Source organism: Rattus norvegicus, chromosome 15 (genome assembly GCF_036323735.1).
Source record: "Rattus norvegicus strain BN/NHsdMcwi chromosome 15, GRCr8, whole genome shotgun sequence".
Classification (NCBI taxonomy): Eukaryota; Metazoa; Chordata; class Mammalia; order Rodentia; family Muridae; genus Rattus; species Rattus norvegicus.
The window spans coordinates 15,042,550-15,067,752 of record NC_086033.1 but is presented as its reverse complement, the minus strand read 5'-3'; the positions used below and the strand labels follow the sequence as shown (position 1 = coordinate 15,067,752).

The following is a 25,203-nucleotide window of genomic DNA, read 5'->3' as shown; positions in this document are numbered from 1 at the left end:
CCACTTTAGTGAGGCACAGACCTTTTCCCTACTTGCTCTAACAGCTGATTTGCTAACTCAGTGGCCAAAACTATACTAGCCATGAATTCTGTAGGATGTTGTCTTTAAAGAAAATACTGTGTAAAAACCTTCAGCAACCCATTCCCCAAAGGGCACGAAGAACTTTGGTTTAGAAATGAGTCTGGCTCATTGGTCACCTCTGCCATCATAAAATGTACTGAGATATTCCTACCCATGACCCAGTTCTGCAGTAGCTGGAGCACTGATGGCGAAGGAACTGAAAATACGGTATAGTTAGGAGACATTTCATTCGACAGAATTGAAGCTCATAACATAGGAAAAAAAAACCGTCATGCAAAATGTTATGCAACAACAATGTTATTTTGTGCTGACATTGAGATTTGAAAATGTTGCATATGTCAGACATTGCTAGACAAAAAAATAATATGTGGACATTTGGAAATAAATGCTCTCTTCTGAGTATCTTAAAACCTAGGACGTCACACTTGAGAGCCTGAGCCCCAGCTTAGTGTTCGAAACTGGAACAGAATTTCAAGAGTGAACAGAACAGCCAACTAAGCTAGAAAGCTAGAAAGCTAGAAAGCCAAGTGACAGAAGATAGAGGTTTACAGTACTTGATACTGGCCTAGGCCTGCCTGTGAGCCTCTGAGATAACATGCTGGTCTGCAATTGTGTGAGTAAAGAAGGAGGCTCAGGAGCTGGCTGGGGAGCTGTTCAGGTAGGAGAGAGGCAGAAAAAAAAACAAGTAAAGAGACAAAGTGACTTTCACAAAGAGTGACAAGTGACAAGGAACTCTGAAAAGAATACCCCGACAAGCAAACGTGACAAACGGCAACCAGAGATGCTGCTCCCTCGGCATGACCTCATTCTGGAGGTGTGATGATATTGGACAAGGACTCTAACCAGTATCTCACCACACCCTACCTGGGACACTTGGAGGCCAAATGCAAAACCGGTGCTCCATCAAGATGGACAAACGTGAACGGCAGCTGCTACGTCAGCGACCGGAAGAAGATATACTTTTGTATCACGAAGAACAAGCACTAACTGGTTGGTGATGTGGATTCTTATCCTTCAGAGGCTACTCACTTTCTAACTCATTTTGTACCTTCTGTGATATAGTTTCTTATCATAGGAATGAGACAGTGTCAAGAATTTTACCTGTATCTGACAGGATTGCTGACTAGAACAAATCAAACAAGGCAGGGAGTATAGGTTTCCCCTCAAGTCAAAGTGCCTACAAATGGTCACTGTTACTCCTGCATTGTGAGCGGGCCGAAGTTAATTGCTTTGCCAAAGCAGATAAAAGGCTGTCATTAGTTCAAGGGAGCTAGGGAATATTCATGCTCCCTATGTGGAATTTCAACATGTCAAAATCTGTCATTTGCCGGGGTGGGGGGGGGGATGTGTGGTATCTGATTGTTTCCAGCTCATTTAATTATTTTCGACTTGGAATTCTCGTGGCTTTTATATTGTGGGTTGAATCATATATAAAAACTTGCCAGCTTATCGAATATGTTCCTCGCTATTCCAAATGTTAGAATACTGCTATCAGCACTTGACCCATCTGTCATGTGGTTTACGATATGAGCGCCGCAAACGTCCTGCGACAATAGTCTCTCCTTCCACACAAGAATTGCGGCTTCTGCAACTCTCTCTCCCTCTAATGAGTGCCTCATTAAGCTCGGGCCTGCTCCTTCCTAATAGTTCTGGTGTAGAGAGTGATCAGTGAGGTGTGGGGCACATTCCTTTGCCAGGCCTGCTTCTGGATTTGCTTGGGTTTTCAATTGGGGTAATGGATCTTTTACTTGAGGTATAGAGAAAATAGAATTATAGTGACATCAATAGAGACAGGGAGCAAGGTCATGAATAGATACCGTGTTCTGGCAAAGCTATCTACTAAAAGCAAGATGGTGGGGTCATCAGGGCTGACCTTGCTGGACTACCTCAAGTGTTTCTGAGCAGAGAACTAGAAATAGTCTTCATCAGTTTCTCTTAATTTGAAATTATTTGGGAAAGATCGGATGACCACAGAATCAGTAGAACTCATTTTAAAACAGTTATTTAAAGAAAGGCTAGTCCTTTCCTTATTTTAAAAAGTCATGCTGCTGGCAGCATTCTGTAAAGTTGGGGACATCTCCATTACACATCTCCATGGCTCTTGTGGTGAATGTTTGCTTAGCGTATAATTGCCCTAGAAACTCTATGCTCATTTATACCTAGTAACTGATTTTATGTATCAAAATACGTGATCTGGTGCTTAGAACAACACAGAGCAGTCTGTGGTTGATCTGTAACCTGGGAGGCATCAGACACGTGTTTCAACTCAAGGAGTCCTGGGGAAAAATTCATGAATTCCCTCCTGCCAATTCTCTGTCCAGAATTCCTACTGTAAGGTTTGCCACCACAGAAAAACAAGCTTCCTATTTTTTTTCTTCGCAGAGCAAAACAAAAACATCATACCTTGGTTTCCAACTTCATTTACCCAATTACCATTGCTCATGTTTACACAATTAATTCCGCTTGGCTTCCAGAAAGAGAGTTAAATGTGACTGCAGAAAAACAAAAAAAGAGGATTCCTCTGCAGGCAGAGCTAAGCCAAGGAAGAGAAGCATCCAGGAGCGAGAGACACTCCAATTAGCCCTTAAATAACCTGACCATCTCTGGTTCTAGCAATCGAACTGCCAGCCCCTGAAATATCACATGAAGGGCAGATATGACTGACGGAAAACCCACTTATTACCAAGTTCCAGCCATTGATGTGTTGAGGAAGATGACAGAGATTCTAGTATGCTTTATTGAAAATACCTAGCCTGAAGATAGTAGGTAAGATTTGGGAGAAGTGGGTGGACAAAAGCCTGAGGAGGAACAGAGTTTATTAGTTAGACACACAGTGATTTGCAAGATACCCTTCCTCCTTATAATGATGGATACCCGAACTAAAGACTGTAGGGTTAAAACCTACTACTTCCTTGGTAACAGTGCCCATTATATACAGTGGATCCCTTGAATCTCCACTAACCCTCTTCAGACAATTCCATCTCCCATCTAGTATGTTAACAAAGATTGATATGAGGATCATGAACCACTTTCTCCATTTTTCCTTTGGAGAGATCTTTTTTTCTATTCTATATGACCTACAATGAGCCACTGAGAACCTTTTTTTACAATTTCAAACAGTTCCTTAGAGAGGAAAGTTGTTTCTTCTAGTGTTGGCAGCTAGGATAAAAGTCTTGTGGTACTATCTGTGGTCGTGTCTCTCTTCAGACTTATACCATCACAACTTAGGTTAAAACTTTCTATCCATAGTTAGAGGTAAGAAACATACCCAATATCTTCATCTCTAATGCTGTTTCCTTCACAAATTTCCCAGCACACTGGCAAATGTTTCTTTTCTTTACTTCTCATTGCAGTTTTTAAAAATAGTTACTAGCTATAGGAAGACCATGGACTTAGTAGTACTATTAAGGTCCTGTTAAGGCCCTTTTAGCATCTTTGTACAGAGTCACAACATTCTTGGACAGCATCTTGGAGAATGGGGGAGGGGAGGTCATCAATGGATGAAACACTGCAACAAAGCCACACCCCCCAATTCAGTTTAAGGGGGTCTCAGCTCTATACTCCATGATGTTCCCCTCTGGTGCTTACCCTGACTCTGTGATGCTTTGGAGACTCTGGCATGGGCAAACTTTTGTAGAACTATAATCTTAAAACATCTTGAATCTCCTTTTGCTGTACTCATCAGACTGCACTCGTTTGATCCACTACCATGTTCTTTCCTCAGTGCTAGCTTCCTGTAAGGTGGGGACTGTTATTAATATTGCTTATTACATAGTCTCCTGGTATCCGGCATAGCTCATGGGACTTCATGGATATCCCCCAGAATTGATAACTGTGAGTTTGGCTGACTCTAGACTAGATTGTAATGTCTTATTTAGAATTTTGATTAAAATATAATTTCCTCTATATATTCTTACCACGTGAAGAATAATTCCTGAATCAGTGGTTGTAGCTTTGCTAGGACACTCACTAGAAATACAGATTCCTAGGCTCTGCTTGCACTTCCTCAATTACAATCACATTTCTTTTTTTTTTTTTATTTTTTTTCGGAGCTGGGGACCGAACCCAGGGCCTTGCGCATGCTAGGCAAGCGCTCTACCACTGAGCTAAATCTCCAACCTTACAATCACATTTCAACAAGATTCCCAGGGATTCATTTTGAGTGTTTTTATGCAGCCCTGTCTTATGTCCCATTGCTGACAGCAGAAGAAAGACTGGGATTTAGATGCATAGCCTTTTAAATAATAAGTTAATACCTATACATATGTAGTTCTCTATATAGCAATGAGTGGTTAGTATGAAACAGTGCTAAAACTGTGTGGGGCTATTGTGTGCGTGCGTGCGTGCGTGTGTGTGTGTGTGCGCGCGTGCATTCATGTGGAGGCCAGAAGTCACCCTTGGTGTCATTCCTTACAAGTGTCATTTATTGTTTGTTTTCTTTGAGATAGATTCTCTTGTTGACCTGAAACTTATCAAATAGGTTGTTTAGACAAGCCCTGGGAATTCATTTGTCCCTGCCTTTCTAGTCCTGGGATTATAAGAATGTGTCACTATGTCCTTTCTTTTAAATGGAAGCTCTGAAGATTGAACTTACGTTCTCATGCATATAAGTCAAGCCTTTTACCGGTTGAGCTATCTCCCCAGCTTCAGGAATCTGCTGTACTTTTTTAAAGTTATTTTTTTGAGAGCGGAACCATGCTTAGCATTCCCACCAGAAAATGAAAGTGATAGCTTAGTGGTTGGAGAGACATAATATTAACACGGGGTGTAACGTCTAGCTTGAATGAGTGTTTAGATTGGTTCTAGACAGCGCTGCCTAAGATCTGCAGTCCTGTGATTCAGATACTGAGTGTTGAGCAGCATTAGCAGAGCTGGAAGTGTCGGCCATCGATGGACTGAGGATAGCACCTCTTTCTCAAGTGCAAGGAACGTGAGTGCCTGGGACATCAGGCTCAAGAACGACCATTTCGTTTCTTTGAAATCTTAGTGCTTTTCTCCAGGACTTGATTTCTGTCTGGTTTGTCAAATGACATTCAGGTTTATCTAATAATTTCCTATGTTTTCATTTCTTCCTTGAGAAGCTACTTTGTGATCTTTCAATTTCATTGCTAATGAATCACAAGCACTTCCTAGTTCAGAAACAGCAGCCATGAGGTGTGGGACTAGAAAAGCCTCTGTTAAGTTGGGATGCTGTACCGGCTCAGCTGTTTAGTTCTGTGCGTGTTGCCCAATAACTTTCTGCTTTAAGATTTCTATAAACAGTGCTTAAGAGGTGGCTCAGATATCAAAGACTGAAGCTCACAATAAAAAATATTTTCATGAATAGAGGACTAATTTCTTATCTCAGTGCACAAAACACATTGAATATTTCAGGAATCTGGATGCACACTACGTTTGGTAGCATGTCATCAGTTGGCTGACGACATTATTATATTCTTCTTAGTAAATTCACGGTACACCTTTGATCAATGGCCTAATATTAGAGTCAATGAAATATGGTGACAAAGCATTTATCTCCTAGAATTCGTGAGGGAGTTAAGCAGGATCTGCATGCAGCCACTAAGCATATTTTAAACTTTTAGTGAGGAACAGTTATCATGGATAATGGCATTTTTTTTTCTGGTAGAAAAGATATGACTTTATGTCCATTCATTCACGACATACTTTTGTACATCCACTTTTTCTTCAAAATCCCTCTTAATAATAATCTGGGAAATAAATGTGTCTTTTTTCCTTGTCCTTCTTACTGTTTGTTTAGTATAAATTAAGTGCTACTCACAGAATAATTGGGACTTTGAAACTGATTTATTTAGGGATCATCGAAACAAAAGAATGGGAAGAGAGTTACACATTCAACTCCTAATGTGTAAGGCAGAAGCAAGAGATACTCATCACTCTACAACAGCATCATGGGTCCTTGAGCAATGGGATTCACCTCACTGGTTCCTTGTGAGGAGACTGTAGGGCCATTGGCTTTGCACAATAGTCTGCTGAGAGTGTCATCTTGGTTGTCTCTCTCTCTCTTTCAACAATCTGCAGACCAGTGGGAAATTAAACTGGATGTTGCAGAAGGCATGGAATCCACAGTACGGATTCTAGAAATCCTTATGTGAAGTAACTGTGTGTGTGTGTGTGTGTGTGTGTGTGTGTGTGTGTGTGTAGAAAGAGAGGCGGGGGTAGAGAAGAGGCTTGAAGTCAACCTTAGATGTCATTCCTTGGCCTTTTCCACCTTCACTTTTGAGATGGGGTCTGTTACTGGCTTGTAACTCATTGAGGAGGCGAGGCTGGCTGGCCAGCAAGACAGTGATCTTAATGTTTCCCCTCCCCTACTGCTGGAATGATATATTACCATGTATAGCCTTTTACATGGGTGCTGGGGGAGCCGACTAGACTGTGACATGTTTACTATTTTCCCAGGTAACTTACTTGGATTTGACCTCATCTTCTGACAATGGAAGAGGAAAAATGTCTACAAACATTGTAGGGAGAACTCATAGTGTAAGGATTTGGCAAATATCTGATTCCAGCTGGAACTGGTCTGCTATTTTGTGCTCTCCCCGTGTTAAAAAGGCATATACACCGTTACCTTCCACTCACTGAGTAGATACTGTCCAAGTGCCCACCATTTTTGTGGTCTGCATGGTAAAAGGAGACAGAAACATATCAGTTGCCCTTATCAAGCTGAAGTCAAGTACTGCTTGAGAAAGCCACTCATCCTCATGAAACACGGCTTCCTGAGCTAGAAAGGGAGTGGTAGTGGTGGCATGTTTATGAGTCTAAGGTAAAGATCCAGTTGGATCATTCATATAAGGTTCTCAGCACAGTGTCCAGCCCAAGATGGTGCATCTTCCTGTTCATACATCTACCCACTACTCATACATGTACATATCTCGCCACTTATATCCATTTCCTCCGTCCTCCATCCCTACTTTCCTCTCCTTTCTTCTTCTTCATTTGTTTGTCTATCTGTCTTCCCGTTTGTCTTCTCCCTCTTTCTTCTTTCCACTTACCTCTTACTATATCTAGCTCCCTCTAAAAGATTATCTGCACAAATTTTGCAAATCCTTGTCACATTTAAAGGAAACTGTTTTATTTAAATGCCCAGTGAAATCGCTACGATACTCTGAAAATTATGCAGGCATTTTAAGAGTGGAAGCAAATCATCAATGATAGTAGTGGATTCCCCAGTGCTTGCTTGGTTTAGAACGTGTGACAGTTTAAAGAAAGTGCTTAAAATAATAGAATTCTGCTCTTTCCGCCATCTTGGCGCCTTTGTAGGCCTGCTGGGAAGAGGACTTCTAAAAAAAGAAAAAACAAGCACGTCTGGAAGGCTATGGTGCAAGGCCATTTTTTTGCTGGCTACCAGCGAGGCCTCCGGAACCAGAGCGAGCACACGGCTCTTCTAAAAATTGAAGGTGTTTGTGCCCAAGATGAAACTGAGTTCTACTTAGGCAAGAGGTGTGCATGTGTGTACAAAGCAAAAAACAATACAGTGAATCCTGGAGGCAAACGAAACAAAACCAGAGTGATCTGGGGAAAAGTAACTCAGGCCCACGGAAACAGTGGCATGGTTCGTGCCAAATTCCAAAGCAACCTTCCTGCAAAGGCCATTGGACACAGAATCCGTGTGATGCTGTACCCATCCCGGATTTAAACTAATGGAGAGTAAACTAATGGAGAGTAAATAAATAAAAGTAGATTTGAAAAAAAAATAGAATTCTTTGGCGGGATCACAGTTTTTCTTTGATAGACGTTTGAAAACCTTTGAGTCTCTATTTTTCTTGTGATGTTATAACTAAGCTGAGTATTTAATTTTTCATATTGTCACAAGATAGAAAGCATAAAGTCAATCAGAAAGCTATGGTCAGAGTCTTATAGACTCTCAAAGAATGCTTAGAATAAAAACACCAGGAGATCTATGCATTCTAGTCCTAATATCTTATTTACCCCATTCCAGTTTGTACTCATAATCCTGACACCTCCTTACCATTTGTCTGTCATGTATGCATGTATATATGTATGTATGTATGTATGCATGTGTATATATCTACCTATATATTCTCTCCTATTCTCCTCTCCTATTCCCTCCTATTCTCTTTTATTCTATTCTATTCTATTCTATTCTATTCTATTCTATTCTATTCTATTCTACTCTACTCTACTCTACTCTACTCTACTCTACTCTACTCTACTCTACTCTATTCTACTCTACTCTTTTCTATTGGAAAGGTAGGGAAATGATACCAGGAATAAGAATATTTAAAGGCCAGGAAGATGCAGTAATATGTACTTTGCTGAGAAGAGGGCCCAAGTATCCCAAGATTCACATTCATCTCTGCTATTACATTTTAACTTCAGCTTTAATTTATTCCTGGACTTGAGACTTTCTTTACAACATTACTAACATGGTTTTTCTGGAGAGGATCTTTAGCTTTGCTTAAGGAACCTCCAATTGCTGTCATCTGTAGAGGTAAGCTGTGTTGAAATTATCCTTTGAAAAATCTATATGAATATGAAAGTCACAGAGATTCCTGGGGAAGGAACTTTGGACAGGACATACAGTCATAACTTCTTTCTTTTTTAACAACAGGGCATTGCCATAGAGTTGTGTCTTGCCTTAATGTCACTATGGTCCCAGTTGGGCTGCTGCCCCCAGCTCCTGAATGCTAGGATTACAGGACTGGGCCACTTTTCTAGCCAGATCTCTGCTTTTATGGCCTGTCAAGGACACAGAGTTCTTAACACTGAGCGCCTTTCCATGCAATCTGACACTGTCTTATAGCTATGTTGAATTGGGATAGGTAGGTATGTGGTCTTTGCGTGGGCTTCTTCATCATTTGTGTTTCTCTAACCTTTGTTTGTTCATCTGTAAAATGGGAGGAGCTACATAAGGGTTCTTAAGATTAAATATGTTAAATGCATGCAAAACCATACCTAGTTTATGAAATCCATGGCATGAACAGTTTATATAAGAACATTACATTTATCAGCTATGTAGTTTGTTACATTTGTATATTTTGTTCTGTGCCAGCTATGTCCCCAAACTTCTAGTTTCCATGAACTGATTCCAATGTATCTCTTTCAATGTGCAATTGAAACCCAATACCTTGCATGTGTCTATGGCTTTCTAACAATGTTATATTCCTCTGACACATCACCAGTGGGGATTGTAATGTATTGACTTTGAAATTTACACATATGCATTCATGTTTCAGGAAGCTAATAACTATTTTCTCTCAATTGAATAGTTCCTACCTCTTCACACCATACTTGCTGCAAGGTGGCCTCTTGCCAACTACTTGCCTGGTGGGTGAATGGATGGATACGTGGATGAGTACCTTCCCTAGTTGGGGGACATGGAGCTGTGGGATATTTATTGCTAACTTGGTGTTTGGCACATATTAGAAATACTCTCTGAATTGTTCTGAATTTTGTTCAACTATTACATGGGACTAAATGAGAAGTTTTTATGGATTCTTTTAACTCTTAAAGACACTGACTGATATGACACATTCATTAACATTTCATTTCAGAGTCGTCATCTAAATAGGCTCAGAAGACCTGAGAGGAAACAAGAAGAAAATTTCCAAAGCCAGAGGACTTTCTCACAACAACGGCTCCTGCTTAGTTCCCCTGCCTATCACATACACACACACACACACACACACACACACACACACACACACACACACACGACATGGACACCATTGCTTCCTCTTGACTATAGACACTCACCAAAGAACACAAACTTCTTATAGGGCAGAAGATAGAACAAAAGAAAGAAATGAAAGAGTGAAAGGGAAGACTCCTTGGTTCAGTGTCTTTAAAAATACAAAACAAAACACCATACACGCATGAGGCCAAATTGCGAGACCCTGAAGCCAAGGGCGAAGGATGTTCTGCAGCAAACCAGAATGCAGTTCCTTCAAACTTACACCTTTACAGAAGTGCCACTCTCTGAAGGCCAACAGGGAGTGGGCATGAGAAGCATTTAGACAGCACAAATTAACTCCTTAAGTATTACTGCGACTCCGCACCGTTCCCGGGGAGCGCATACTTTAAGGAGCTACTTAACAAAAACAGAAAAAAAAAAACGAAATACAACTGAATATAACTCGACAGTCCTGGTAATTGATAAGGCATATACAATCAGTTCACCTGCATCCTTTTGATTCTCTATTTGAAAGAGAGAGCACAACGAGGAGAGAAGAGAAAGAGAAACAAGAACACATATGCAAGATTAATGAGCAAGTGGACCAAAATGCCCCCCAACTTATGCATGATACATGATATCAGACAGAAGAGCTTGCCCTTGGCTACCCACCGCCCCGAAGTTTGGGGGCCAGCAAAAAAAAGGGCTCCTTCACAGATGTGGAAAAGGCTGCACAAATAGAAAATTAGTAAATTAAGTTTAATGTGAAATCAAGCTATGAAACATACATGAACTCTTCAAATGACAATTAAGTCATGTGTTCTAGCCAGAGCTTTGAGGACAAGGGCAAATACAACTCTTCAGAGAGAAGGAGGAAAACTTCCCAGCTTGAGAGAGAATAGACAGGAAGCATAGAAGATCTAACTTTCAGAGTAGGGACCACCTTGCATGGTCTCAGACCCATTATAGTTTGACATCTTAAATGTGGATAAAGAAGGCATGACTTTGCCTCAAATGTCCTTTTTCTGACACCTAGTACATTGCTCCCCAGCTTAGCTGACACCTTTTGATTGTGTACCAGTGACAAGTACTTTACAAATCAGGGTTACACACAAGCAAAGTAAAAATGCATTCAGGTCACAGACAGGGTAACTGAAAAAACTTACAGACACATCTGAGTTTATCACAAACAAATGGCTTAATTGTCTAACCTGTTTTAGGCTGATACAAAGTGACTGGACTTCTCACACTGGGTTTCACAGACAGAACCAACAGACAAAGCCAATGCTAAAAAACTTGAAGCAAGGAGAGTGAGTTGGTTTGGATCTGGATTTCTTGAAATAATGGAACAGAGAGAGTGAAGCCAGCAGGGCGAGGAGGGGGTGGGTACTCACGAATGGTTAAATCCATCACTTGGGAGGCCAAGCAGAAGACAGGATGCTCATACATTTCTCTCTTTTTCCCTACAAAAGAGGATTTGGGCATGCAAGAGGCTTAGGTCAGAGGTAAAGAGGTTCAAGGTCATAGGTTAGAGGAAAATGTTACATTAGCTCAAGGGAAAATAGCCACAGAGTATTTGGGGGGTAAACACAGGATAAAAGAAAAAAGGAGTTTTAAAATTTGGGAACTACTGGATTAACCATTCAGCATGCCGTGAGCCACGAGAGAGATTGTGACCATGATTTTACACGTCTCTTTAGAGTCGTTGGCAAGAATACAATGACCAAAAACATCATGGGTAGAGGGAAACGGAATCTCATTGATTTAAGGCTCCAAGATACTAAGGATTTCAGACTTTAGTATCTAAGGCTCTTGAGGTGTTTCTTCATAAACATAGTCTCCCAACAATATTACTAGAACGTCTTTCCAAAATTCTCAGATGGTAATGCTCAGAAGAGGCTCAAGCATAAAAACAAAACAAAATAAAAAAAATAAAAGAGGAGATTTCTTTTCTGAGGGTAGGACCTGAGCCTTGTTCAAAGAAAGCTGTCTGGTAGTAATATCTTTGAAGCTGAAATATCCCAGCCTACAGTGGACTATGTTCATGGAAGAAAACCTGACGCATGCAGCCAGAGAATGTGGGGTTGTCTGAATTAACAATCCCAGCATGCTTTGAAATTGGCGTCTCAGCCACTTTTGCAGAGGTCATGTCAAAAAGTGGCTGAGCCAATCACGGACAAGGAAGGAGAGGAGCAGAAGAGAGCGAGTAGTGTGGAATGAGGTACTTCTCTGAAAAGAGAGTTGGAATAAAAAGATTGCTTTCTTCAAAGAATCCCCAGACCTAAAAGTCACAGTGCAAAAGATAATTAACACAACCAAGAAGAATTGAGGCACAGAAGGAGACTACAGACCAGCTGATCTACTTCAGAAATGAATGCATTTTTACTTACAGATCGCAAAGTTTTTTTTTTTTGTATTTTGTTTTTGTTTTTAAATTTATTTATCTGAAAGAAGAGAGCAGATCTTACCAAAAGACTAGTAATAGCTGGACCGAGACCCATGAGGCGACACTTGTGGAAACTGAACATTTCGTTTCTTGATCCCATCCCATTTCTGGCTCAGTAGTTACATGGTTGACTTTACCCAACCCAACCAGCCATTATGTCCTGGGCTGGGAATGTTGGAACAATGATTTGCAAATAAAGCCCTTTATCCATCGGTCTTCTCATTCCTCTCTTTTTTGTCACTCATTACCAAGTCCAGAGTTGATAAACACCCTTCTAGTGCCCAATTCTTAAGTGTTTCTCCCTGGATGCATAACAATGAACTCATTACCACTGGTACACAATTTGCATTGTCACACAGACAAAAATCCAGAGGGGGAGGAAGACATGTAATATACAGAACATTGGGGATTTCACATGATTGTCAGCTAATTTTCTAAGGAAACAGGACATCGGCAGTGTGTGTGATGGCGTGTGTCTGCGAGTCAGCTGTTCCCTGACTGACGGCCGGGGGGTGGCCATTGGACCTGTGCTTGCTTTACTTCGGTGTGGTGTGTTTCGTGTGTGAGAGGACATGAGATTCCGGAGTGTGGACACATCAAGTCTTGCACATGTATACACTTACACCTCTGGTCAGGTTGGGTGTGGTTTTCAAATCACCCTACAGCAGCCAACAGGGGTAACAATGAAAAGTGATTAATGCCTTTGAGAGTGAACAGGTCCCAAAGAACCATAGCTTCTTGAGTTCACTTAAAGTGTCTTCTAATTATGTAGTCAACAATGCCCGCTTCCCTGACATTTGAGATGGCAGTAACAATACGCCTGCTACAAGAAAGAAGTCCAGAGTCAACTCAGAGCCCCTGAAGCTGGCTCCACACTACCCTGTCACCAAATTTGAATCATTCCCTAAAGACAAAAGACCTCCAAGACATCAGAAAGAGTTAAGTAGAACCTGCATTTTGCATTCTTCAACTCCCGTTTTACTTCCAGTCGTACTGGCAACATACAGTACACTGTTTCCCTTTTCAGTGCAACCCATAGGTAAACATCCTCAGAAAAAGTATTTAAGGGCAACACAAACTCTCAGAAGCGCCTGGCAATTACATAACGTCTCATATTTAATGTTGATTCCCTCGAAAGGCTGAGTTTTCTTCTATTTATTTGGCCACAGCCAAGACATTTTCCACAGTTCAAGTATATTTAGTCTAATGTAGTCAGACAGACTGTTGTTTTCTGGTGTCCATCAAGAAAAGAGATAGATTTTTCCCAGGGAGGCATAGCAAAATTCAAATCCAGAACTAGTGGCAGACAGAAACCTTACCTTCGATTTTGGCATACTCAGATAGGCGAGAGTAGTTGACTAGAGCAGCCTGCTCTAGGCATTTACGGATGACAGTTTTGACCTCCTCTTGGGGTACTGGAGTGACAATATCTTTCATCAAAACCTTCAGGCGGAAGGAAAGGGCACTATTAAGTTCTAAATCAATCTGTTACTCATTTCTGCTTTTTGAAGACCTCAGGTGTAAAATCCTTAATGCTGACTAATGTGATAACTGTGGATAGAAAGAAAGCCACAGGGCAGCTGGGGTAGCAAAGCTTGTGCAGGCATCAGGGAAGGCCCCAGAGTGACTCTTCAAGTTGGGAATCTGAAAATATAACTTCCAGAATAGTGGCAGTTTCCTCACTTTTCTTCTGGTATTTCATGAATGGTAAACAAACCCTTTGAAAATGGCTAACTAGGTCACCCTACTGTACTGTTTGATTGCAATTATTTGCATGTCCCTTTTTTTATGTCTCACGTTCATTCTTACCCGTTCCAAAAGTGAGAGAGTCGCTTTCAAAGCACCTTCAGGTCGACCAAACGGAAAGCAGTACCTAAAAAAGACGCAAATCTTCAGGTTGCCCACGCCATTACATTTTCACAGGAAGCATGCCGCAGTTTGGATTCCTATAGCAACTTGTACCGAGGAATGGAAAATGCTTTTTTATTTTGTCACACTGTGTTATGCTAATCCTAGTTCACACCATATATGTGTATATAGAATGTATATATGTGTATGTGTGAATAATGACTGTAGAGGGACTCTGTAAATGTCTGCAGCAGAACAGAATATTGAGCGTGGTGACACAGAGCTCAGCTTGGATTTCCATTGTGAGGGAAAACACTAGTTAACAAAAACATGACCTTGTGTGTTAGAGTAGGGGACAGCATGGAAAAGCAGGAGTTAAACCAGCGGGAATGCAACCCCTGAAGGGTTGAAGCATGAAGCAGGTGTGCATTTGGGATAAGTTCCTGACTCTGCCTAATTTGCTTAGGTTTTTTTTCCCCACTGTTACTGGATCTTTTCCTCTATTGGTGATACATTCTGCTATAAGATATGGTCTGTTAAAGGACCATCATCAAATCTTATTCCATAACAAGGAGAATTCCAATGGCACAGACAGAAATATGTCACTTACTTCTACAGGTGCCATCAACTGCTTTGGTGGCCAAGAGCCCTTCAATGCTTCTTAAAAGTACAGAGAACAGGATAGGATCTTATGAATGCCATCCATGAATTTTCCTCCCATTCACTGTGACTCAAATTGTAGGATTTTAAAACTTTCATCTAGGAACCTTGAGGAATCTTCAATGTTTTATATGACATTAACTATCAATCACACCACATGAGGAAAGGTTTTTTCTTTGAGCAACTGAAAGACACATATGAATTTGAAATCTGAGGCAGAGACTATACTACAGTCGGTAGAATGCCTTTCTTCGCATTTCTAATGTCCTGGGTTCAATTCCCAGCACAGCATAAAACCTGGTATGTGCTGGTTCACACCTGTAATCTCAGCATTTAAGTGGTGGGGTCTGAAGAATTATGACTTCAAGATAATCTTCGGCTACATAGAGAATTGAAGAGACTCTGCTTTAAAACAAACGCCAGACAAAGAAAGATCGCAAAGTCAGGTAGCTAACGAGAGCTGTATCCAATTGGTTGGTTTTTTTTCCCTGTAGCTATTTTGCTTTAATGATCTTATGTGTCTCTGAGAGACTAACAGTTATTGGGAAACAAAGCCTTTTTGTGAAGCTTCATTCTCACCCCAATAGGCCCCTAAACCATAGATCCTTACCTGAAATGTGTAATTTGATTTTCCAGCAGAACTCGGAGTCTCTCTTTGATTTCTTCAAAGCGCTCTTTTTCTTCAACAGTCACAGTTCCGATTCCATCAGGCCTGAAAGAAGACAGGCTATGAAGTGACGGGGACTCATATGCTGACACCACCAAATCAAATCTCTACCAGGAGGAAACTGTCTGCTTAAGTGGCAACAAGCAGGATGATGGCTGTGACCGCAGAAGCCCTGCTGTGCAGAGCAGGATTCTCAAGTGCAAGATGGTTGGGGTTATCATTCCAGGTTCTAAGAGCTGGATCAAGGTTTTGTGAGACAGCAAAATGGCTCACAGGTTAAGTCCCGCTGACTCTGAAAATATCTGAAGATGTTCCCGTCACTGTATGTTCATGTGCGCACGCACATGCACGTTCATGGCCGTCGTAGATATCAGGTATCTTTCTCAATTGTTGTCCACCTCAACTTTTTAGACAGGATTTCTCACCGAGCCAGACGCTTGGCCAGCGAGGATCCTCTGTCTCTGATTCCCCAGTGCTGGGGCATACGGGTACCCATTCCTGCACCCTGCTTTTCCATAGAGGTTCTGGAGGACACAACCCAGGTCTTGCTGACTGAACCGTCTCTCTGCCCTTTCATCATTTTTAAAATTAGGGAAGTTTTACAATGAAGTTTGAGTTTCTTTTCTCTCTTGGAAATTCAGAACACTGGTTGGTCATTGTCAACCAACACCTTTTTCCTCACCTGAGGCAGATATTCACCTGGCTGTATCTCCAGCTTGCATTACCTGTCTCACTAGCTCTGGGCCTTGGAAATCTTCCCTTACTATGAAAAATTCTATAAAAATGAGGCACCATGTAAGCCTCATTCTACTCATTATTAAACCACTCAGTTTGTAATAAGCAATATCCAAAGTAACTTAAGCATCTGTAAGTCTCTTGGCTAACTGTGTATTAAATCTAATAGCATCGATTTTTTTTTTTTTTGGTGTTAATTTCCTACTAGGAGTGAAATGGTTTGAATGGCACTCTTTCCCTCCGATCAAAAACGTGGGTGTGCACGCCAATCATGCTTTAGTAAGTTGCTTTTGAAGTAAACAAAAATTCAACAGCCAGAACTGAAGGAAATTTGAACTTCTAATTGAAATAGCATGTAACATTATCAAAGACAGCCTAATAGGCATTTTGTGGTGGCCGGTGAGTTTAATCCTGGGATTTAAGCACAGAAATAGGGACACTTCTTGTAAAACATTTTTTTTAAATAAACCTTGTGACTTGATCTTTGGCATCTGTCTAGAAGATTTGGATATATGGGCACACATCCCAGTGATGTTTGTCACTTTTAGCAATTCATATACATATATGTATGTATGTACGTACGTACATACATACATATCTATCTATATCTATATCTATATCTATATCTGTATCTGTATCTGTATCTATATCTATATCTGTATCTATATCTGTATCTGTATCTGTATCTATATCTATATAAATAGGTGCTGAGGACTGAACAGGGCTCATGCATGCTTGGGAAGTAATCTACTACTGAGATTCATACCCAGATATAAGTCTGATCCTGAGGTGAGCCTGTCTATGAATCAAGTCATTCATCCCTTGCCCAAGAAACCTTCTTGGACTCAGCATTTTTGTTTGAGGCTGAATTGATTAAAAACCCTGAATGATTAGATATGCTTCATCTTCTTAGCTAATTCTTGGGACGGAGGAGGGTGCTATCACAAGTGTAAACTGCTTTGCCTCCCGCCTATTGTACAGTCAGAGAAGCAGAAGGCTCCTACTTCCTGGCCCCTCCACAGGAACACCTGGAACACCGCTAATCTCACTACCGAAGCCAAGTAAATGTTTATTTTTATAGTCACTTTAATTTGCTTCTTAATCACTGAATACTAGTGTGAATGGTTTCACTTTTAACATAAACAACGCAAATGAACTTCATTAAGTCTGAAAATCTCTCTTTGAGAGTTTACCTGCAAAGTCAGGTGATAAGGCCATGCAAGGTCTTGACAGCAAATCCAATCTTTGCTTTTTCTTTAAACTGCCAGATCTGTATTCTTAGGTACTGGTAATAGGGATGGTATTTGGCAAACTTTCTGAGAGATTCACTGTGTCTTAGCTCACTCACTAAAGAACACAAGCTTAATGTTGGTTAAGAACTCACTTTAGTTCATATATATATATATATATATGTGTATATATATATTTTTTTTCTGTCAAATACAGTGGTAATGACAGTGCAGGTGGAGTGCTCAGAGACCAATCTTTTCAAAGTATTTTCTTCATCTATGAGTGTGTGTGTCTCTCTGTGTGTATGTGTATGTGTGTGTATGTGTGTGTGTGTGTGTGTGTGTGTGTGTGTGAGGGGGGGAGGGAGAGGGAGAGGGAGAGAGGAGACAAAGTAGGCATGCATGTATTATCGTGTGCATGTGAAGGTCAGAAGACAATTTTTGAGGGTCAGTTTTGTCCTTCCACTGTGAGTTCTTGGGATTGAACTCAGGTTGTCACATTTGAGGTGAGCACTTTGGTTCATGAAGCCATATTGTTGGCTTAGGAGTTGAGTTTTCCATAGAAGCAGTGCTTTTAGCAGTGCTGTGGTCCTTAAACTTGACAATACCTCAGCATCACTTGGGAGCATTGCAGCAACCCAGGTCACATGGATACATCCAGAATTCTTGAACTGGTAGGTCTGGGATGGATCTGAGTACATCTAATAGGTTCTGTGGTGCCACTGGTTTGGGAATCATATGCTAAGAACTATCTGTCTGTCTGTCTGTCTGTCTGTCTATCTATCTATCTATCTATCTACCTATCTATCATTTATGTATCAATCCTATGTCTGTGTTTAGTAACAAATTCAAACACAGAACCTCAATGGAGGGTCTTTCAATGCCTGAAAGGATGGTTTTGGTTTGGTGCATGGCTTTTGGTTTATGGATGATGGATTCTAGTTGGGGGTGATACTCAGTCTTGTCTACTTTATCCTTTGAGACAGAGTTTCCCCCAGAACCTGGAATTTGTCAGTTTACCTGGACTGCTTGGCCAACCAGCAAGCTCCAGGGTATTGCTCTGTTTCCCAGTGCTGGCCCAATTTTGTTGGTAAAGTGTGCGTCACTGGATGAGCCACCTCATCGAACCCTTGACAGGATGCTTTTGATCCCAGGTTCCTAACTCCTCCAAGGTAAGAGGCTCACCACCTCTTTTTGAGTTGCTGTTCTCGTCCCAAAGAGACACTTGCAGTTTCTATTGTCCCAGTAAAACACGATAGTTTCGGATCAAATCACAGTAGTAGAATGCTGCTAATGTATCACAGAGGACAGTTTTATACTTTGGCTTTTTTCCTGGAAACATGGGGAGTGCTCTTTAATTTTCACAATATAGCTCAGTGTCTTTTTCCTTTCTCAGTATTTAACACTTTGTGAATCACAAAGAAGAAAAAAGGAAAGATTTCTAAGGTTTAAGTCAAAAGTCCCAGGCTGAGATATATTTTCGTCTGGGTGGAATGCCTGTTCAGAAAACTGGGTATCCCCTTTTCCACGCATGACTGTACATCCCCTGCCTCACCAGGTTCTGGCTTCTTAGGTACCCACTCCTTTGCTAACTGCTCTGGACTCAGAGGAAGGAAAAATAGATGGACCCAGTACCCCATAATTAATGCTGAAGGGTTTTCTTGAAGGCAGCGCCTACATTTCTTAGTTACTGCATGTCGCAACTGGACTCTGCAGCTCAGATCCTCTCTTTGGACCTTCACCTGCAGGTGAGCAGGGAAGATTGAGAAGAAGGAGGCAGACTGTGCTGATCTCAGCAGGTGGGGCGTAACCACACTGTTCCCATAGCCGGTCATGCTTCATCTCTGACTCTGCTTCTTCTTCCAATAGCTGCAATCAGCCTTGTGTGGCGGAGGCTTAGACAGGCATTTTGGAAGCTCACAGGCAATTCGAATGCAGAACCTGGGCTCTGACCTGGTTCCCACTCTTCTTTAGCTTTCTTGCTTCCTTTCCCTTTTCTGTTTTATGCGTTCTCTGCATCAGAGCTTGTTTGATACTCATACATTGTAAGGTCAGGGAAGGCACCTTCCTTCCTTCCTCCCTCCCTTGCATCTCAGGTTTAAACAGAAGCTCAGAAACCTGTAAATGATGCTTTAGGAACACACACATGTACATAGACTGGTGTGCAAACACACACACACACACAGAGTGAGAGCGAGAGACAGTGAGAGAGAGGTAGAGAGCGAGAGATAAAGAGAGTGGGAGAGAGAGGGAGACTGAGAGAGAGGGAGACTGAGAGAGAGAGATAAAGAGAGAAAGGGAGAGAGGGAGAGAGCGAGAGATAAAGAGAGTGAGAGAGAGAGGGAGACTGAGAGAGAGAGATAAAGAGAGAGAGGGAGAGAGAGGGAGCAAGAGATAGAGTGAGAGAGAGAGGGAGACTGAGAGAGAGAGTGAGAGATAAAGAGAGAGAGGGAGAGAGAGCGAGAGCAAGAGAGAGACTGAGAGAGAGAGAGAGAGAGAGAGAGAGAGAGAGAGAGAGAGAGAGAGCACCCTTGGCCTCTGGTTCCACCTAACTGCACACTGGCTAACTTCACTTCTTGTATATCATGATCCTGGGAACTTGAGACAATATGCAGGTCAAGTGTAGTCATTTTGGAGCCTTGCCGAAGACCAAAAGCTCTTCCACCTGCAGGCCATCACTGGAGCCAGAAGTGGGTCTCTGTAGCCACCGCAGACTATATCGCATCTGACATGGCTGGCGTCTCTGGAATCCACCTTTCATGTTTTCGGCAAACCATTTTCTCACTGTCCTTCACAAAGCTGACATTCTCGGCAGCATGATAGGAAAGATGTCACGTCGGCTGCTCTTCAAGTTCTTGTCACCGTGGTTAGCACCAGTTCTGTCATCTCTACTCTCCTCACGGTCTCCCATCTCGAGCCATGTCACAAATAATAATACATCCAGAATCACATCTATCTCCTTTCTTATTTCATTGTTTATCAAATCAAAGCTATCAAACCCAGCATTCATCCTTTAGATTATCAGATATGCAAACTCTCTCCGCTTACCGTGGTATTTCCAAGCTAATGATTAATTGACATTGCCTGGAGAATTAATTCAATAATAGCATATACTTGGCTTGTAGTGAAAAACCATCTTGATACTTGAAATTATCAGAGAAGTACAGTCAAATCCTCATTTTGTGTCAGGAAGGGACTGACCTCTCTATTATGGAGATTGTCACCATACACCCTGGTAAGCATCCAGATAACTAGCATTTAACTATCCCCAGGGCATGGCTCTGCATATCATGTTGAAATCTGGGTTGCAAAACCTTTCAAAAGTAAGCTGCCTTTTCCAAAAAAAAGTCAGGACGAGAAATCAATTCGAAGAATACAGTGATTGATGTGACGTGGTGATTAAGTGCCAAATCCAGGTGTAAAAAGAAACATATGAATTCACCAGAAGAGGAAAGGGCGTCTGGTCCACAACTCTGCATACAACCAGCTTTCAGCCTCCAATCAGTACCAACAAGGGGTAAAACTCCAGCTGAAGAGGGAATATACTTTCATCTCCAAATGCAAATGTCCACATATGCTGGTGCAGGCACTGTAAACACGATATATTCTTTCTCTCCAAATGGATGCATGCCTGCAGACCGCATTATGGATCCATGAAAATGTCCTTAAACAAGCACGATAACTGAATCTTACTTGCTACTAAATTGTTCCAGCCTAGAAACACGAGCATTTAAAGGGCCAGAGCAGGACAGGATGTGTTAGGCATTCCTTGCAAGGCCCCCTAAATAGGACAATTACATCAGACACTCTGACCATAGTTGACATATAATACACATAAAAATAGGCTTATGCTATCTGGCAACTCTTCACTCTTACAATTTTTAGATGCTATTTCCGAATTCGATTTGAGTGTGGAGTATTTTCTTTTGTTTCTTTTGAGCAGTTAATGGATATAAACTCAAGATAGCACCAAACCACCAGCAGTCACTAAGAGCAGCCACTTCCGTCCTCCCTGCTTGCTCCCTAAATGGCTTCTATAGTCCTAGGTTAATTATAATTTATAATCATGACCCTCATATCCCATAACCTCTGCTTCATTATGAAAGCCAGACTTGCCACTTCCCTCCCCTTCCCTCCCAGCTCCTACCCTTTTCTAATTATGCCCTGATGCCCTGAGGCTCAGATATGCTGCTAAGACAAATATATGTTTGTGTCACAAAAGGCAAAACATGAAGAAAAGCAAGTAGTTTCTACACAATTACAAGTGGGCACTGTAGCTTCTTGCATTGGCTAACAGGGAATTTTGGAGAGTATTGGAGAGGGCAAATGTTCCAGGGAGCTCTTTTATGACCTGCTTTCAGCCTGTCTCATCTGAAGTTATGACTCAACAACATAGAAGCTTTATTCAGCCCATTTAAAGCATGGGGGTGGTCGAGAAGCTCCCCGCACTGAGCGGTCACTAGGAATATAGATGCTATTATGATATCGGCAATAGAAAAGGGAGGCTCAGGCTTGACCTGGGTGCCGAATGAACAAAGAACCCAAAGATGAGTCAAGAAATAACACAAGATCTAGGAGAGCCTGCATTTCGCCAAGAAGGGGACAGAACTTCATAGATTCTTCCCTTGGAGGAATAAGAGCAGATTGATGAAGATTGAGAAGCTATGGATTTGGATTTGACATTGGAGACCCCAAGTTAGACCTTGGAGGGATCACAACAGTATATGTGTGGGGCTGTGTTGTTGTTGCTTTAAAAAAAATCGTATTACCTACATGATCGAAGTGTGTGAAATCTGTGAACAGTTTTGTACAAGTGGCTTCAGTGACTCCAGGGTGAGGGCACACTGTGGAATTTTAGGTAAGAGCTACTAACTGAACAGACCTTACAAGACTTTGTGCTGTTCCTATGGGAGCAAGCTTCCTTCATGGAGACAGTCACATGGTTTAAATGGAAGCGACGAGTCCTAAGAGATTTTTTTTCCTTTGGCTATGCTTTCTATGGAAAATTGTTTGGAATTTACCCTCCCCCTCTTACAATCACTGCTGGTTAGGTAAGTCTATCTCTTGTGAACTTGGGGATGCTTCATCCATGCCTAAGGCCAATGCCCGTACAGAGCTAAAGGCAAATCAGCGACATGTTCATAAACGTATCATTTCTCTGTATAGCATGAGACCAAGAACACAGATCACTATTGTTACACTCTACCCATACCTGTTTGTTGCATAAAGGACTGTTTTCAGTTCTCTGTAAGGAGATCTATACCTGCTTATGTAGACACAGGATTTTTATCTGGGGGAAGAATTAAAATGTACTAGACAAAGTGGTGCGTGTGTGTGTGTGTGTGTGTGTGTGTGTGTGTGTGTGTGTGTAAAGAGGCAGAGATAGGGTTGACAGAAAGAAAAGTATGTAACTCAATGCTAGTCAAGCACTCACCAGAACACACAATAAAGCGAAGCAAAACAAAACAAGATAATCACCATATTACACTGAGGGTGGCAGGGACAGCATTAATAAGCCAACTGTTGCAGTCCCTGGGAAAGAAGACGGAGACCTCAACGACAGAAGTGACATCAAAGAGGGACAGAATCGGAAATACCTGAGATAAACTTAAGAGCATCGATTAGGCCAGGAGTTGATTTGTCACATGCTATGAGGAAGGGGAAGTTCATACAATGGCTCTTCAGATTCTGTCTTGGGCAAGTGGGTGGGTGATTTAGGGACCCTGGCTGGATGAATGGAGAGAAATGAGTTCAAATCCAAACCCACAGGATGCACATGGGCTATGGAGATGAACAGAACCTGGACTTCAAACACATCTCCACAGATGATCTCTGGACATGTTTTCAGAGATGTTTCAGAATCCATGCCCTCTGACATCTGCCTGCAGACTCATTAATCGATGCAGCGAGCTGTGGATTGAGGCGGTTGGCATTATGGATTTGTTAATTGCCGATACAATGTACTTTCTATGCAGGCCATATGTGAAAAGCAGCAGTGGCATTCAAGAAATGTTAAATAATAATGTAAATGAGAAAAATTTTCCAATCTCAATAATAAAGGGATCCAAGGAACATTGACGCAACTTGCAATCATCGAAGCTGTTTGATTGCCTTGTCACTGTGGGACAGTGACCAAAGTGATGCTAATCTAAATGTCATCTAGAAAGAATACTAAAAATATTATGGTGAAAATTAAGTACTGCAACCTTAGGAGCTGATTTAAAAAACGAGAAGATATAGCAATTTACATCTGTGGATTTTGTGATCGCCAAATGCAACCAGCTGAACACGTTCACATTTTTCTTTAGTTTGCTCTCTCTCTTTTGGGAAAATGGGTTTAGTTCTAAAGAGTTGGCCCAAACTAATATCCATTCAATTAGACTAAAAGTTGGACAATGTATTAGAATCACTTGAGTTCTTTTATTCCTCGTGCTTAATTATCTCATTACTAAATTTTAATGGTTCAGGTAGGAATTCCCCAGAGGACTTTTGGCTGCAAGTGGGGTTCAGGAATCAGAATTGCTTTCATTCCCTTACCACACGTGGTTCAAACATTGAGTAATGAAAACAGCCAAGACCTTGACCAGATGTGATCTGAAGCCAAAATCATGGACGAGAGAATATTAGAAGTGCAGGTTTCTGGCTTCATGTAAGAACTGCTGAATTAGTAAGATTTTCAATAAAATTATATAGCAGTGTTACCTGCATTAATAATAGCAATGTATTCCTTTATAATTGTGTTAGTTTTTTTTTATGACTGCCACAAAATTCCCAGTACTTAAGGACAGGAGGAGTTATTTTGACAAAGTTTCTGGTTTCATTACTGTGGTCCTTGAGATTAAAGAGAAAGAATATCAAAAAAAAAAAAAAAGAACTGCTGAATTATTTGAGGGTTGGAACATGTGCTCTGTGTTTTGTTAGCCTCTGAACCCCAGACTATAAAGACCATTGCTTTGATGGAGCAACACATAGGTACAGGATCTATGTAGAAGAAACAATAAATCACTTGGGAGCATTATTTAAAACAAGACTCTTCAACCTCGGTGCCACTCCCATTTGGGCCTGAGTATTATTAGGAATTTAACAATACCCCCCATGTCAATCAGAAATACCTCCAGACCTGACCAAAAATCTTCTGGAGGGAAAAAGCTCCATGCTTAATCCTGTCAAACACACAGGAAAGCTCCCATTGGGTAGCTCTTAATGTGCTAGGAAACAGGCTACAGTCCAGTGAGAGCTGCTTTTCAACAACAGCAACTACTTGATCGCTCAATGTGGATGATGACGCCAGGTCTAAAAGCAGCACTCTGGACAGCTGCCACTGGAAGTTGCTGCTCTCTTCTTGCAGGTTGACAGGGACAGCAGAGCAAAACACAAGCAGAAACTGTGTCTCACCATCAGCCTTACTTAGTGCCGGGAGGAGGTGAATGACCAGGTGGTACTAGGGTTTCCTCGGTGGTCACTATTAGCTCTGCGTATTACGATGGGCAGCTCGCTGTATTCTCTAGCGAGCAAAAGTTCCGTGCGTACTCGATGCTTCTTCCTTAAGTTCACTTGCATACACGGGGCTTAGAAATGGCCCGTAGATAGATGAGCATTGAAGCATACAGGATCCTTGCCCAGGACCATCTAATTTGGACAAGTCTGTCCAGAATTGCAGGCAAGGAGAGGGAGAAGAATATAAGAGACTAGGAACAACTAGTAAGTGGAGTCTAAGGGGGCACGTACGACTTTTCCAGTAAGAGAAGAAGGCATCGCTGAAGGTCAGCACAGGATAAGGTGGACAGATGCTTAGAGCTTTGTGCCTTGAAGATGAACTCATTGCATAAGTGTCTCTACTAACAGCCATTTGTCTACCTATGGGCTTTACTTTGTGCCCTATCAT

The 25,203-nt window shown here is 41.5% G+C and overlaps 1 protein-coding gene across 14 annotated transcripts in view; it reads right to left on the bottom strand.

The window, feature by feature from the left end:
• Positions 1-25,203, bottom strand: part of Cadps (calcium dependent secretion activator) — a 454,141-nt gene that overhangs the window by 105,466 nt on the left and 323,472 nt on the right. For 4 of the 14 annotated variants that reach the window (XM_063274046.1, XM_039093064.2, XM_063274049.1 and 1 more), the window contains exons 14-18: positions 15,298-15,399; positions 13,989-14,052; positions 13,499-13,622; positions 11,128-11,196; positions 10,240-10,257 (exon numbers count right to left, since the gene is read on the bottom strand). In XM_063274046.1, coding sequence (XP_063130116.1) covers positions 10,240-10,257; positions 11,128-11,196; positions 13,499-13,622; positions 13,989-14,052; positions 15,298-15,399 — 377 coding nt within the window. The remainder of the gene's footprint in view (positions 1-10,239; positions 10,258-11,127; positions 11,197-13,498; positions 13,623-13,988; positions 14,053-15,297; positions 15,400-25,203) is intronic. The other 10 variants (XM_039093071.2, XM_039093060.2, XM_063274051.1 and 7 more) reach the window with 3 other exon arrangements.